The sequence below is a fragment of the Rousettus aegyptiacus genome, unplaced genomic scaffold (assembly GCF_014176215.1).
Source record: "Rousettus aegyptiacus isolate mRouAeg1 unplaced genomic scaffold, mRouAeg1.p scaffold_m13_p_5, whole genome shotgun sequence".
NCBI classification, from domain to species: domain Eukaryota; kingdom Metazoa; phylum Chordata; class Mammalia; order Chiroptera; family Pteropodidae; genus Rousettus; species Rousettus aegyptiacus.
Genome location: NW_023416308.1, coordinates 90,798,752 through 90,814,985, shown reverse-complemented (window position 1 = coordinate 90,814,985; position 16,234 = coordinate 90,798,752). Strand labels below are relative to the sequence as shown.

The 16,234-nt window shown below is 31.0% G+C and overlaps 1 protein-coding gene across 1 annotated transcript in view; it reads right to left on the bottom strand.

Annotated features, from left to right (window-relative positions):
* PRMT3 (protein arginine methyltransferase 3) overlaps positions 1 to 16,234 on the bottom strand; it is a 104,101-nt gene that overhangs the window by 55,775 nt on the left and 32,092 nt on the right. Inside the window, exon 10 of the mRNA XM_016138471.2 lies at positions 15,715 to 15,814. Coding sequence (XP_015993957.1) covers positions 15,715 to 15,814 — 100 coding nt within the window. The remainder of the gene's footprint in view (positions 1 to 15,714; positions 15,815 to 16,234) is intronic.

The window sequence follows — 16,234 nt, the reverse complement described above, 5'->3', positions numbered from 1 at the left end:
TAATACATATACAGGATTTTGAACAGTGCATGGCACAGAGTTAACACACAGACCATATCGCATGACTCTAATTTGGCAGAAGTCATTATATGGGGGTCTGCTACGGTGGGGTAGAAGTAGGCTAAAACGGATAAGTGCAGGAGGCTACAGCACGTCTTTCTTTTTTCGTTTTTTCCCATGTTTTATTTTCCTTTTTGCTCTTCATTGGTGTACAACTAAAAACAAAACTCTTCTCTATAACTATTTCTGGTAATATCTTTTTCATCTCAGTAACAAGATATTGCTTGCATTAAGTATATAACAAGGCTTCTATTCTGTCAAAATAATTTCTAAACCTAAGTCAAAGAATGAATGAACTATCAATGGAAAAGCATTCTTTCAAAACAAGAATAGATTATACTTTTCTTGATATTTCCTAAATATGCTACATTTTTTTTAAGACTCAATGAACACTGACAATTTTATGGGTCATTCATTTCACTTATCCAGATATCTGCATAACTACTACTTCTTCAAAAAGGATTTTCATTATGTCTCTATATAAAGTATCTTCAAGCACTGGGAAATTAAAGTATTATTTATTTTTGCATTTAGTTTACCTACTTACTAAAATGAAAACTCCAAGAGGAGCAAGGACTTTGTCTATTTGTTTTAAACTGTATTTCTGAGGGCCAGAAATGTGCCTGGTAGATAGCAGGAACTCAATAAGCAATTTTTGAATGAATAAAATAATTCGAGGTCTTAATATTACATATGCGTATCATTATGCTTGTTAAAATGAAACACTGCCTGCTTTTTGTTATTTTTGATGCAAATTAAGCTACTTTAAAATGCTGTTTTGCTTCAAAAATTAATGTTTCAAAAATTAAAATTTTCAAATAGTGATAACTGTTAAAAGTTCATTGTAATGTGTCTTTATATAGATTATTTCTTTCCTAAAGCATATTTCGTTGTTATTTCCATTTAACTGGTAAGTCTTAAATCATTAAATAACTTAAAATAATAGTACTTAAAAAACAACTCATAATGACAGAATCAGCTGAATGAGTTATATTTTGAACCTTGGTCTATCTAACAAGAGAAGTCAAGAGCTGAATCACTATTCTATATTACTTCTTAAATTGATTTATGTGATTGAAAATAAGATTTAGTATTTGTATATCATACTATATTTGTAATTAAGTACTCAAATGTCCTGAAATTTAAAAAAAACTTCCCATAGAAGACACTGAATAAGATTAGAATTTACAATATGTATATTTCAGAGTGACGGTTTAGTTGGCAACTAGCTCTTAGCCATGATCTACTATGAAAAGTACCCATTTAGAAAATCAATGGACATACCAGAATATATGTAAAATGAATATGTGACATTTGTGAGATAAATTAATATGCATAGTTTAAAATATAAGCAGATTAAAAGATTCATACGTATTGCTAATGGTTATCGTCCTTTCTCTCAACTTTCCACTTTGCTGAACTTCATTTTACTATAGGCTCCCTCCGTGATAGTATAGCCTTTAATTTCCTGGGAATTGTCCTTGGTTCTGAACCAAGTCATTTATTACTGATATCAGAAGGCTTTGCTCCAAATGCCCAGCTCATCTGCAGTATAATTCAGACTGTAATTTCACAGGCTGCTGCCTCACCTGTAGGGGTGCCATCTGGAAGAGAATTATACTCAGCATTTTCTCCCATAATGCTCATGGGGCACTCTTCTTTACAAACTGACATTTACTTTTTAAAATTAAACTTTGCATTTACACTTCAAAAATTAATTACTAAAAAAAGAACCCTTGGATTAAATCTGGAACTAGAATATTAACATTCATTTAAATGAAAACCTTATTTCCAAAATGCCTGTTCATGGTATCTTCTTAGAATAAATGGTAAAAGAGACTTGTGCTACCTTCAGAATAAGGTATTTCTACTGTTGATTTTGTTTTAGTTCAAATAACTGAATTACTCATACACTCTTAGGTAGAAGTAACTATTTTAAAAAGTGAGACAAGGAAGACACTCAAATAAAATGAAGACTTAATCTGTACAAAATCCAATGACAAACAATCAATAATTGGGATATATTTAAAGATAAAAATAAGTGATTTCTTTCAACAAATAAACGAGCCTACAAAATCTGATCCCTAATATTTCTGAAGCATAATAAACATTTGATGAAATTTTTTCCAATACTACACTCTCAATTCCACAAGATTTACTGTAGATAGACTTTAATCTAATGTAATTGGGACTACTAGTCATTTGTTACTAGTCATTTGGTAACTGAAAACAATATATTTTAACTAAAAACATAAATGTAGATTTGTTTATCAATACTCTTTGATTGGAATCTTCACCATCTTCCTTGCATAAACCATGTCCATAATGGATTGTCAATAATTTCCAGTTTGGGTTATTTTGAAATAGAAAAAGAATCTAAGGGCATTTGCCAAGTGGAGAGTCCACAAATTCTATAATTTCCACCTTCCCGGGAGCTCCTAGGCTTTCACATTCATTTTACTGACTATTCAACAACTGGTGTTTTTACAGTCTTGTTCAAAATTTGTTAATATTAATTGATTTTACATAAATAAGCAGGCAAACAAATACAATATGCTCTTGGTAAAAACATAACCCAACTGAGAGAAGAAAAGGAGCAGCACACTGAAGGTAACTTATTAGCTTTAAGTGTTCAGGTAGTCATGGTAATCTAACAGGTGTTACACAAAAAGAATGCAGAGCATAAACTTGGTGAATTAAATGCAAGTTGGTTAAGGAAGCTTCAATTGCGTGTCCATGTAACAAAATACATTGTCATGCTGTCAATTTTTAGGAAAACCTTCCTTGGTGCCCAAGACTAGGTCACGTGGCCTTTAGAATATCGAAGTTGGAGACTGATTTATTATCAATGCACAAAAATGAGACCTCTATAACAATACTGACATTAGGGGCTAGATAATACTTTATGGTAAGGGCTGTTCTGTCCATTATAAGATGTTTAGCAGCATCCCGGGCTTCTATCTACTAGACAGAAGCCAGCACCACTTTCCTTCCTCCTGTCCTCACCTCCCTCCCTCCCACACTATAACCTATGACAGTTCCCAAATCACCCCAGGAAGAAAAACTGGGCACCCTCCTTCCACTGCTTTAGAGATATCCAAAAAGTAATCACATAAGCATTTTTTCCTAATCTACAGGATTTTCTTCTAAAAATGTACCAAAGTTAACATTTTGCAGGATTTATCTGATCTCATCTGACCACAGATTTTACAGGTTGTAAAGTAATCTCTATTTATTTCACTGTTAAATTTATAATACCTTTAGATATTGAAATCCTGAACTGAAAAAAAGATTTTTCAGTGATTTCTCAATTATTTGGACTCCAATTTTTTATAAATGCTTAGAACATGTCTGGAATAGTACAGAACTAAAAAAAATGATAAAGACTAAAAGACTAAAAATACTATCAGGGAAAAAGAACAATACTTCATAATGATAAAAAGGCCAAACTTTATTAAGAATACATAATAATCCTAAGGTGTACGCACCTAAAAACCACATAAAAATATCTGAAGCAATAACTTACAGAATTGAAAAGGGAAACAAACAATTCCTAAATCTTTGGTAGAAATCCATTAATATTCTTTTAGTACTTAATAAAATGTTAAATAAAGATTCAAAAGACTAAATGATACTACCAACCAACTTGACCCAACTGACAATTATATAATGCTCCATTCTAAAAGAATGTGGAAGATTCAACAAGGCAGACCATATGCTGAGCCAGAAAATAAATCCGAACAAATTTAATGAAATGATAACATACACAGTATGGCCCCTGATATCAACTAAAGTCAAACTAGAAATTAGCAACAGAAAGATATCTAAAAAATTTCCCAACACTTTGAAAATAAATAGCATGCTTCTAAGTAATTTGTGGATCAAAGCAGAAATCACTAGGGTAATATTTTGAACTGAATTCAAAAATCGTGGGGTGCAGTTATAAAGGGAAATTTATGTTTAAAAGTAGTGAAAAAAGCAAAGTATTAAACAATATGTAGAATATGCTTACCCTACCCTAAATATAAAGGTGGGGTTTGTAATCTATTTTGTTCATTGCTTTATCCTGCCTTAAACAGTGCCCGCACATAACAGGCACATAACAGCCATTTAACGATATTTGTTAAAGAGTGTACCAAGGAGTAACATATATATACATGTTTATAACATTAAAATATTTCGGGAAGGATACATTAGAAACTGGTAACAATGACAAAATTTTACATGTACAACGCAAATGTTTCAGGGCAGCTCCGATTTCATTATATTTCACTTGATCACTACCTTCCATGCAAGAATGTGCATAATGATGATAACTACCACCTATTATGTACTTGCTACTGCCTTGAAAGACTACTTCCTTCCTCTTCTCATACAACACGCAGTCCTTACTTTTCAGTGTTGTGGACTTGAGAGATATAACTCAGAAGAAGAGCTAATTTCCTCTCCATACTCTTCTAAAGTTTGAAAAACTTTATTACTTTAAGTCTTTCCTCCACTAGATGGCACTCTCACTTAATCAACAAAAGACCGTCAAACTGGCTCTTGTCCTCAAACTGCAGCGAACTGTCCAATCAGCAAGTCTATCAAAGGAAAAGTGAATCATCTCAAAATCTTTCCAAATATACACATGGGCCGTACTCCAGACTTAGAGAATCAGTTTCCAAGGATGAGGGTAGAGGATGCATGTGTATTTCTAAAAACAATATTCCCAACCCCCACTATGGTTGAAAAAAATCATGAACTATAACTGGATATCCTACTCTTAAAAATACGATTAAATTATTAGCTAGCACTTTTATTCTTAAAAAATTATGCTATGGTGCACATATATAATAGAATGATTCTATAATATTTATAAATTATAGATTTTTGAGGCTGTAAAAGAGATGAACTCTAACAGTATGATCCAAAGCTTAAAGAACAAGAGCTCATTCCATTTCCGGTAACAATGGATTTTGGAAGCTAATGATGCTGTAAGTACAATAAACATGCTAGAAGAAAAGAAAAAAAAAGAACATCTCATTAGATGCATCAGTAAGCTGGCTTTCACTTTGAGAGCATTTGCTAAACCTAGTGAATGAACATGGGAAAACAAGAGGCAAAATCCATGGTCCAGCCAATGTGAGGAACATTAGAAGAAACTGTCTCAAATAACAAAACAGAGACAACAAAATGTATCTACAGTGTAAATATGAATTTAAAATCTCATTTACTGCCAACTCTCCCCCTCCTAGCCAATTCAGTTTAGGACCCTGGTGTTGAGTGGTCAAACACGCACTTCCTCCCCACCCCACCTCCAATAATTCTTAAGATAAGCCAGGCCTGATATAAATTCACAGCCCTAATTTACAACGCCTAGGTGGCAGGAAAAACCTAAATCCAATCATTTAAAAGTGATTCTACAACATACTCTGTTGGTAAGACTATAAAAAAACAGGCACTCACGTACCACTGTTAGTAAGAAAGCACAATGGCAAGATCGGTATTGAGAATTTAGGAATAACTGGTAATACTGAATATTCATCAGCTCTTTGACACATCAATTGCACTTCTAAGAATGCAAAATGAAATGACATATGCACAAGAATATTCAATATAGTATAATCTGTAACAGAAAAAGAATGGAAGAAATTTAAATGAGTGTTCATGTAATATATTATATGTAAAATGGAGTATTATACAGAAAGGAATGAGGCGTGTATCTCTACATAATGTGAGTCAAAAGTTATAATTTTAAATTTAAGAAAGCTAAGTATGAAACAATGTGTAGAGTATGCTAACTGTGTAACACAAGGGTAAAATATAAATATATACATTTCTGATATTATAAAAAAAGCAAAAGCTAAAAAATGGTTAATTATTCACTGAGACAGATGAAATGGAATCATATTTTTCCATAATTAAAACAAAATTGACCTATAAAAGGAAAAAGAAATGATCCCCTCAAATTGAAGAAAAAGAAAGCAAATCTAATTGTATGTCAGTTGGTTACATAACCAGAGAAAAATAAAAAATTCCATAATCTTAAATTGAAAATATCAATGAAAATACGTGGCGCTATATATATACACACACACACATATATATATACATATATATATTAAAAGAATAGGTACATCTGTCCACTAAGAAAAACATGTAAGCAATGACAGTCAGTAGTAATGAGCATTCCTGGAACCCATATTGTGATCTCTGCATGCTGTTTTCAATGAAAGAACTAGGATTCTTTAATTCCAAGGCAGTATGAGTATAAAATGCCTTATAGTGTCAGAAAGTGAAATCTCCATCATAATATGCTTATTTCGTATTTCCTGTTTTTCATTACAATCTATGTAACATACAAGAACCATTGGGATTTATTAAAGGGACATAAGGCAAGTGCACATGTTTGCCATTAGCCAAAAATGGACAAATTTGAACATCAAGATTAATAATGACAATGGTTCAAAACACATCAAATATGTTAAAAAGCTGAGTTCATGACACTAAATTCAAATTTAAAAAACACATTTAGAAAATGCTAAAAAAACTATTATTCCAAAAATAGTAAATAAGTAGAAAATAGTTAAGCATTTATCCTATATAAACTATATTTCATAACCAAATATTTGATGAGGAAGAATACTTATAGAATAATTTCAGCTAATGAACAGAAGTTAAATGATACAATTACAATAAACAGAAATCATTTTCAATGGTTTATAAAACTTTTAGGTTAAAGGATGATAGGAAACTTTGTAATGAATAAATGAGGCTGTCAATTCCAAAAGCCACCAGTCAATCTCAACATAACAGACAGACACTGAGAGTCCCTTGACTCAATGCAATAGAACCTAACCACCACTGCTGCACATGAAGCATTCTAAGGGGCAAAAAAATTCTTGAATTTGTTAAGCCTTTATTTCTGGGTCTGTATTTCCAGTTTACTAGAAATATAAAGGATAGAAAAACATGTTAAATGACACCATGAAGATGCAATCATCAAAATCCAGAACGTGGAAAATTCTACAGGACAAATGATCCAGTTTCTTCAAAGAATGGCAAGAAAGGAAAGGGGAGTGGTGAACCTAGAGCTTAAGAGATTTTAGACTTCATACCAAAAGCATTAAGAACTTTTGCTCTGCAAAAGACCCTGTTACAAGGACTAGCTACAGAGTGAGAAAATATTTGCAAACCACATATCCTTTACAGGACTAGTAAAAAGAACTATCAAACTCAACAGTGAAAAAAAAAATCCAATTAGAAAATGGACAAAAGACACAGACATTTCATTGAAAAGGAGGTACAGATAGTAAATAAGCATAGGAAAATATGTTTAACATCATTAGCTATTAGGAAAATGAAAATCATAATCACAATGAGATATCACTATACATCTATTATAATGACTTAAATTAAAAATAGTGAAATATGAAATGTTAGCAAGGATGTGAAGAAACTGGATCACTCATACTTAGCTGGTAGGAATATAAAATGGTACAGCCTCTCTGGAAAATAGTTTGTCAGTTTCTTATACAACTAAAGACAACTACCAAATGACTAGCAACTGTACTCTATGGCATTTATCTGAAAGAAATAAAAACCTATGTTCACACAAAAATCTATATACAAATGTTCATGTAGCTTTATTGGTAATAGCCCTAAACTAGATATCCTTCAAAAGTCAAATGGTTAAACCAACTATGGTACACTCATACCATGAGATACTACTCAAAAATAAGGAACATACTATTTATATGAGCCATAATTTGGATGAATCGTCAGGGAATTACACTAAGTGAAAAAAGCCAATCCAAAAGGTCACATCTGCAAGATTCCATTTACACAGCATTCTTGAAATGATAAAATTACAGAAATTAAGAACAGATTAGTGGCTGTCAGAGGTCAAGACAGGGCTGGAAGAGGGAGGTTGGTGTGGCATAAAGGGACAACAGGTGAGCTCCTAGTAGGGAGGGAACTGTTCTGTATCTCAACGGTATAGCAATATCAATGTCCTGGTTGTGCTACTGCACAGTAGTTTCTGAGGATATTCTGACAGAAATTGGGTAAAGGGTAAAGGATCTTTCTGTATTATTTCTTATAGTTGTTATGTGATAATCTATAATTATTTCAAAATAAAAAGTTTAATAAAAACAAAGCTATATGAAACAAATTAATTAAATGCAATGTGTGGACATAACTCAGATCCTGATTCAAACAAATCAAATATAAAAAAATAAAGTAAAATTCATGATTTGTGAACAGACTACTTATTAAGGAATATTTCATGTAATACAGAATTGTAGCTACATGGATAATTTTGTTAGGCTCAATAATGGCATAATGAATATATACTTTTAAAAGTGCTTATCAGTTAGAGATAGCAAGGAAAGTGTAATAGTGTGAAAACAGACAAAAGAAATGGCAGTATTGGTAATTGTTAAGTTGGGCGATGGGAGCATGAGGTTCATTCTAAATTTTTTACATTAGAAATTTTCCCTAAACTGTTTTTATAATATTAAAAATAAATACAGTGGTTCTGCATTTGTAATTATACCAGTACATAGCAAAAACAAATGCAAATCACTTGGGGCAAAATCCAGGTATTAAAGAATTTTCCAGAGATAAAGTTCTTTGGAAAAGAAACAGCATAACATCAAACAGTACTGAACACTCATACAAGAAAAAGCACATGAGCGAGAGGCAATAGAAACAATTGTTAGCAAAAGTAAACCTGTAAAAAAGGTCAGATACTGCAATTAAAATAAATGTTTATGATTCATAAAATTAAGGGGCTTGATGATAATAACAAGCAAGCAAAGTTTAAAAGAACTGAAGAGAACTCAAAGTAAAATAATAATAAAAAAAATTCAATAGAGGAGTTTAACAGATTATTAGAAAACAATTTCAGGAAAAAAATAGTAACTTGGTGGATTTAACTGAAAATATTATCCAGAGTGCAGCTCAGAAAGTCAAAACATTAGAAAATATGAAGGAGTTTAGAGGCATGAAAGATGGAGAACTCTAATAAATATATAAAAGTAATTCTAGAAAGATTTATTAAACGAGATGCAAAAACCTCAAACCATAAAGGAAGTTTGATAAATTTGATACATTAAAAATTAAGAATGTCTATTCATCAAATCACAGCAAAAACTAATGAAATGACAAGCCATACACTGCCCATAAACATAACTGATAAAGAATTATGTTTCTGTCAAGACAAGCTAGGTTACTCTGCATTAACAACACTGAAATCATTATTTAAAACAAAAAAAGACTGATTTCTGATATCACAGGTTGACAAGAGGCATTACTTATTATAATTATTCAGAGTCAGACAAGTCATAGGGCCACATTTAACTTCAGAGGGGACAGAGAATTAAATTCCATTACATGCCCAGAAACAAAAAGCAGAAAATACGAGAAGAGCTCTAATAACAGATTGGTAAGTAGAATCGATAAGGAATTTTTTCAGAAAAATAATAAAAAGATAAAAATCCCAAATAAAATGAAATTAACAGAAATTAACAGAAATTTCACAAAAGGAAATGCTGAAACAAGCTATAGGCATACTAAATATCAGGACTCTTAGTTCTTAAACATTTCTAAGTATTTGGATATGTACTGTCTTTCAAATTCTTACGTAATCATACTTCAGAATTCCTTTCCCCAATTACATAAAGAAATGAGCAAAAACTAGTCATTAAAAATAGTCACAATATTATTTTTATCTTGAGAACCTATATGTAATAGCTATGTTAGAGGGTGAGATTTCTTTCTGTCTTTGTAATCTCAGCAGATTGTCTGCGATGCGCGCCATATTCTGCTGTAGTGCTCATTCAATAAAATTGTGTTCTTTCTCTTCTAAAAAAATAGTTACAATACAACTGATCAAGGAAAGCAGATGCAACAGGCAAACTGACATTTGTAGTATGAAAAAAATGTGTAAAATGTGTGTTCTTTGGGGTTTAGTGGTTCTATAATAAGAAAGTCCCAGAGCACCTAGTCAGACTTAATGTAGAGGGCAGAAGAGCCAAAGCCTTGTTTTTTTAAATGGTAGATTCTAAAATATGATAATAGTTGGGTTTTTCTCTTTTAATAAGAGCATAAAGGACAATATTTAAACTATTTTTAAGAATCACTTGAATGTGAAATTGAATCACATCAGTAATTAGAAAAATAAACCTCAAATGCAAAATATTAGGGGAAAAAAAGCTGAAAATCAATGATCTAAGTTTTGATTTCAAGAAACTAGTAAAAGAGCAGCAAATCAACTCTAAAAGAGTAGAACAAAATAATAAAGTCTGAAATCAATCCAACAGAAACAAATGTATGATAGAAGAAAATTCAACGAAGCCAAAATTTGGGTTCTTTAAAAAGTAATGAATGATAAACCCTTAGCAAAGCTGACAAGAATAATCATACATAATTTGCTAATGACAAGGAACAGATTAAGCTTTGGGTTTATTTCTGGTCATGTACTTTTACTAAATAGAAACACAAATTAATAAAAATAAGACTGAATACTAAAATCTTTAAAAGGTCAGTTATCCTCATATTCATTCAATTTCAAAGCCATAGTCCTAACTTTAAATTGAATACTCTCAAATAAATATTCTAGTATTAAAAAGGAATAAAGGGAAGAGAGTGAAATGGAGAATACCAAATCAATGTATAGTCAAAATACATTGATTACTTACTCAAAATAAGTAATCTTTTGAGAACATGTCAAGAGGGTCACTCATAAGAACAGATAAACCTTTACTGTAACACACTGATGTCCTAAAATTTTCATTTCACCAAAATAAATAATGACTTCAGAGTCCTGCCATCTAAGTACTGCAAATTTGGAGAATCTACTAAAGATAATATATAGAAGATCTACATGCAAAAGGAGGAAAAACTAAAAGGACAATTATCTTCATCGAAACTTTTAAATTGGTTTCAAAAAAACAGTGTAAGTCATGGCTTCTTAAACTTTTCCCCAGAAGTATTTCTAATGGCTACAAAGAATAAATTTGAATACCCAAGGAATTAGAGATATCTTAATAAAATCAGCCCTGCAAGGGCTCAAAAAAGTATGAAGGCTAATGTTTTATCCTAAAAATCTGTGAGAATTTTGCATTATTCTCCATAAAAAATGAATAACGTCTTCCCCCGCCCCTGCCAAATCTTCACGCCATATCTAATTTGTTATTTCTCAAACACATGATTGGTGGTTCTCTAACTCCAGGTTGGACAGCACAGGAACAGATATTATTCATTACAAATTGGTGGCATTTATATGACTCAAGGCTTTTGAATCAAAAATCTGTCTATGGATAATTCTTAAATAGAACCACTTCATACTAATTTATTATAATAATTTTGACAGAGCAAACTCAGTTACATAAGACAATCTAACAGTGTTTATAATAAATGCCCATCTGTCAGCAAATGGAAGCTATAAAGTTTAGGACCTTATCTTCATACCCAGGTAAAAGTAAATGGTATTACTGAAAACATATTTATAAACTGCTGCACAATTTTAGAGTTTAAAATAAAAATTAATGAATAGATCCTGTTCTCTCATTAGTATAATGAAAAATTTTTTTAAGGGCAATTGATTTCTGGTCCCAAATAACTTATCCCCTTTGTCTTCATAATTAGAATAATTTACAACTTACTGAGCAAAATTATTTTAAAAAGCAATTTATACAGAACTTAAAAGCACAATTAGAATGTAACATGACAAAGGGAATTATAGAGGGCTAAAAATCAAATAAATCCAATCAACTCAATCACACATGATGTGCTGAATCTCTTGGCAAAGGCAACTTCTAGAAATTTGATAAAGAGATATAAAACATCTAAAATATTATATTTCAACAAAGCAAAAATTTACTGGTAATACCTAGTTGTTTCAATATAAACAAGTTTCCTTAAAAGACTAAATATTTTCACTTAAATTTGGTTTCAAAGATAGGGAAAAAAAGTGTACATCTGAATAAGACATTTTATAAACTATTTCACAAGATATTCTCCTTGCTAGAGTAAGAAAAAACATGGCTGCAGAGTGTGATCTGAATTCTAATTACACAAACATTAAGATTAAAAAAAGGAGAGGCTAGGGAGTGGCTAAGAGCAGTTAACAAACATAAAGATTATAAAATGGAAGTAATTACACATGAGGAATCTATTTTAATTATATTTTTATTATTTTATCATTTTATTCTTAATTCAGACATCAGCATACCTATGAAAAAAAATTTTATAAACCAAAATTTTCCTTTCATGTTCAAGTACTGTAGCTATCTACCTATTAAATATTGATAGTACTCAAAATACTATGGTGAAAGATGTATTTTATACTTTTTCTAAACTAATTAGGTTTTATCAGAATTGCCTAAAAATTGCTTGCAGGGCAGCAAACGGAATTTTGCTTGAAACACACATAATGCATTTTAATTCAGTCAATGTTGAGAAGAATACTAAAAATATCCCAACCCCAACAATCCACAACCATCGGGTGATTTTCATACTTCTTTGTACTAATTACAGGCTAGCCACGGAAAGAGGTCTGCTTTTTCAAAAACCTCATAAGCCAAGGAAAATGTCCTAAGAATGTTTTTCTCCCAATTATTAATATTATTTCATGTACATTATCATTTTTCACTTTTATTTATTGAATAGCCTAGTCTAGCAGCTCATTCACTAGGTGTTGAATGCTTAAAAGTTTGTATAATTTAGAATACTGAATAGCTAATTACTATTAATTATCATGTGCCAGAAACTATTCTAAAAACTTTACATGTATCCACTTATTTCATCCTCACAAAAACCCTATGAAGTAAGTACTACTATCTTCATATCATAGAAAAGGAAACTGAGGCACAGTGAGGCTCAGTACCATGCCTGTGGTAACAAACCTAGGAGTGGCAAAATAGGGCCAAGAATTCTGATAGTCTGATTCCAGAGCCACATTCTTAACTCTGTCATATGCTACACCTCCCTGCCTTTATGTTCTGTCCAGAAAATTATAAATGAGATCATGTCTGTGACCAGTGAATTTCCATCTGGGAAAGTTTTCTTATGGTGTACATTCCTACATCATTTATGAATGCTAAACCCTGTGACTGAATTTGGTCATTTCATGTAAATCCAGGTTTTTAGTCTTGAGAGAATAGAAAAAGGAAAGTGAACAATTAATTATAATGCGATGTAAAAAAAGCCGTTAATAGAAGCTTAAACTAAGATGCAAAAGAAGGGAAAAGAGATTTTATATGTGATCAAGGGGCAGAAAAAGAAAGCTTCATAGGAGAAGTGATGTCTGAGATAAGTCTCATAAAACTACTAGGAATTTGCCAGACAAGGAAGGTAAAACACATTAAGAGACATAAGATTATTTGCCAAAACATATTTTGTTCTCACTAATCATCAATTTCTTCTATTAAAGGACAAACTATTTTAGTCAAAAATGTACAAATGAAAACTGACTACAGAAATAGAAATATAAGACATTAAAACAATAATCTGTTATCAAAAGAACATTTTTACAGTTAATAACATGTAACTTTATATATATGTGATTTTTAAATTTTTGTTATTTTTATTACTGATTTTATTTATTTAACCCAAGAAATACTGCAGTGAAAAGATATCTTTTTCCCTAATGAACAACAAAGAAATAAAAAATGCAAGAAAAAAAATGGCAGGAGGTATCCAGTTAGGGAGAAGTTATGTCTTAGATTTCTTTATCTTGAACCACTAGACATGAGATTATTTCAGAAAATATTTTAAGTAAATAAGAAAATAGATACTAAACATGCACAATTTCATTTAGCTTAAAAATTTCAGAATAATACATATAAAAGAGGAAAAATATGAGTTCTTAAAAATCCTTAAATTTGTGTCATAAGCATATTTCTTGTCAAAAAGAAATGCAAAAATGCACCTGTTCATTTGAAAATTTGTGTTGTTAGATAATCTCTTGTCTCTAAAATTAATTCAGCTTATCTAACTTACTAAAAACTTATATATTATTAGTATATCATTTAAAGCAAGAAACACATCTAGGAAACGCCACCTATCTTATGGAGGTTAGTCAAAATGGCATGGCTTCACTGCCAGATAAAACTAAAAACAAAAACATTTTAACATCCATCAGTTTAAAAGGTGACCTATGGCAGGCTTATGATTAGTTTGTCAACTGTTAGTAAACCAAATCATGAGCTATGTTTTCTAAGCGATACAGACTATAAAATCCTGAAAAGCAATTTGCCAACAATAAAGAGTAACGAATATGAACAAAGGATACCCCAGCATTGAGGGTGTAGCTATGTACATGCATGCACATTACACAGATACGCCTGTGCTGGTGAAGATGGGATGGGAAAGTTAATTAAGTTTCAAGGACAAATCCAAGAACATTTGAGTAAAGAAAATTTAGGCCACCTAATGTGTAATTTTATGATGGCCTGATGACAGAAAATACCACAGGTGCAAAAAAGAATTATCTCTGGCAATTGTATTATATGATGCCATGATCTTATCTCTGTATTTCAAAGGAGTCCATGCTGAAAACATATATGAAAAAGAGCAATACCAAATGAGTCAATCTGGCTTAACTGAACAAGAATTAGGGATGCAGACTTTGAAAAGTTTTATTACGGAAGCAGAAATAAAATACCTTAAAAAACAATATGAGTAGAGTAAAATGTGAAAAAATGAGAACAGATACAGGCATAAATATTATCTTGTCGAGACTGCTAACAATTTTATCAAATAGAAATTCCATTCAATAAAAATGAAAATGTAAAATTAAAGGCAAGTCTAAATTGAAAATTCATAAATCTAAGAGGCAAGTGATAGATTATTAACTAACATACTAACAGCAATTTTTTGGCTTTTTAAATCACATTCTTATCAAAGAACATCTTCCAAGGCAAATTTCATGAACAGCTGTAGAAAAAAAAACATATCTAGAGGGGAACTAGATAGAGGTAAAAGGGGTTAAATTTTTGGTGATGGAAGGAAATTTAACTTTGGGTGGTAAACACACAATGCAATACATATGACATACTTTGAACTGTATGCTTAAAACTTATTTGATTTTATTAATGAGTGCCATCCCAATAATTTTTTAAAGTTTTTTTTTAATTTAAAGCAAAAATAAACCATATCTAGATTAAGCCATGGAACAGTTAGTGGACCATAAAAGATAACAGATGTATTTCTCTGCACTATATTATGTCTATATTGCTATATTGGATTATAAGTAAATTAAACATCGGGGTCTAATTCTACAGGGTATATTCTTATTTTGTTCTTCCTTGTTGAAAATGCTTTAAAAAAAATGTATGCTATAGCTTAAAATTGAGTTATTCTACACTTTCATATTCTTACATACTACTGTATGTAAAAAAAAACATCTTTCGAAACCAAAGGATTCTACCCAACGTGTTTTAATTTTAAAATACTGGTTCATGAAAATGTGGCTTTAAAATAAATTTAAAATAGTAAATAAGTGCCATTTCGGATAAAGTACCACAGAAAAACTATAACTGTTTTTAAAATGTCACCATTTTGCCATTTATCAAATACAGCAAAATGCAGAAGCACTACTACCTCATTCACTTTTTTTTTTGTTTTTAAACCAATAAAAGCAGTTTTTTTTCTACAAACACTTACCATCCACTCGGATATAATAACATCCACTTTTTCTACAGGAAGATGAACTTCTTCAATCTTTCCTTTAATTAGTATAATAATATCTTCCAGTTTATTTAGTCTGAAAATTATCATAACAAATTAAATTAGTATGTTAAACATTCCCAAAACTAGTGTAATTACATAATTTCTTGGCAACTGTTCAAATTATTTTGCGGTACCAAAACTATATTCAGTTTATTACCTGAGCATATAATGACTTTTTGATGAATGCCCAGGAATAGTTGTGATTAATATTAAAAGACATTAAAACAATATTTAAAACTTCAGCCTGAAAAGAAATCCAAATTTTATCAAGAATATGTGTCAATAAATTTACTGATCTTTTTTTTTTTTTTTTTAAATAGAGGTGGAGGCAGACGGACTAGCCAACAAAAGTATGTTTTAAAAGGAAATGTGTCCTACTGGAGAGAGAATTAGAAGCCAGAAGTCCTAACTTTGAAACCCAGATTCTCTGGGATGTGTCAGCTAAGTAATCTTC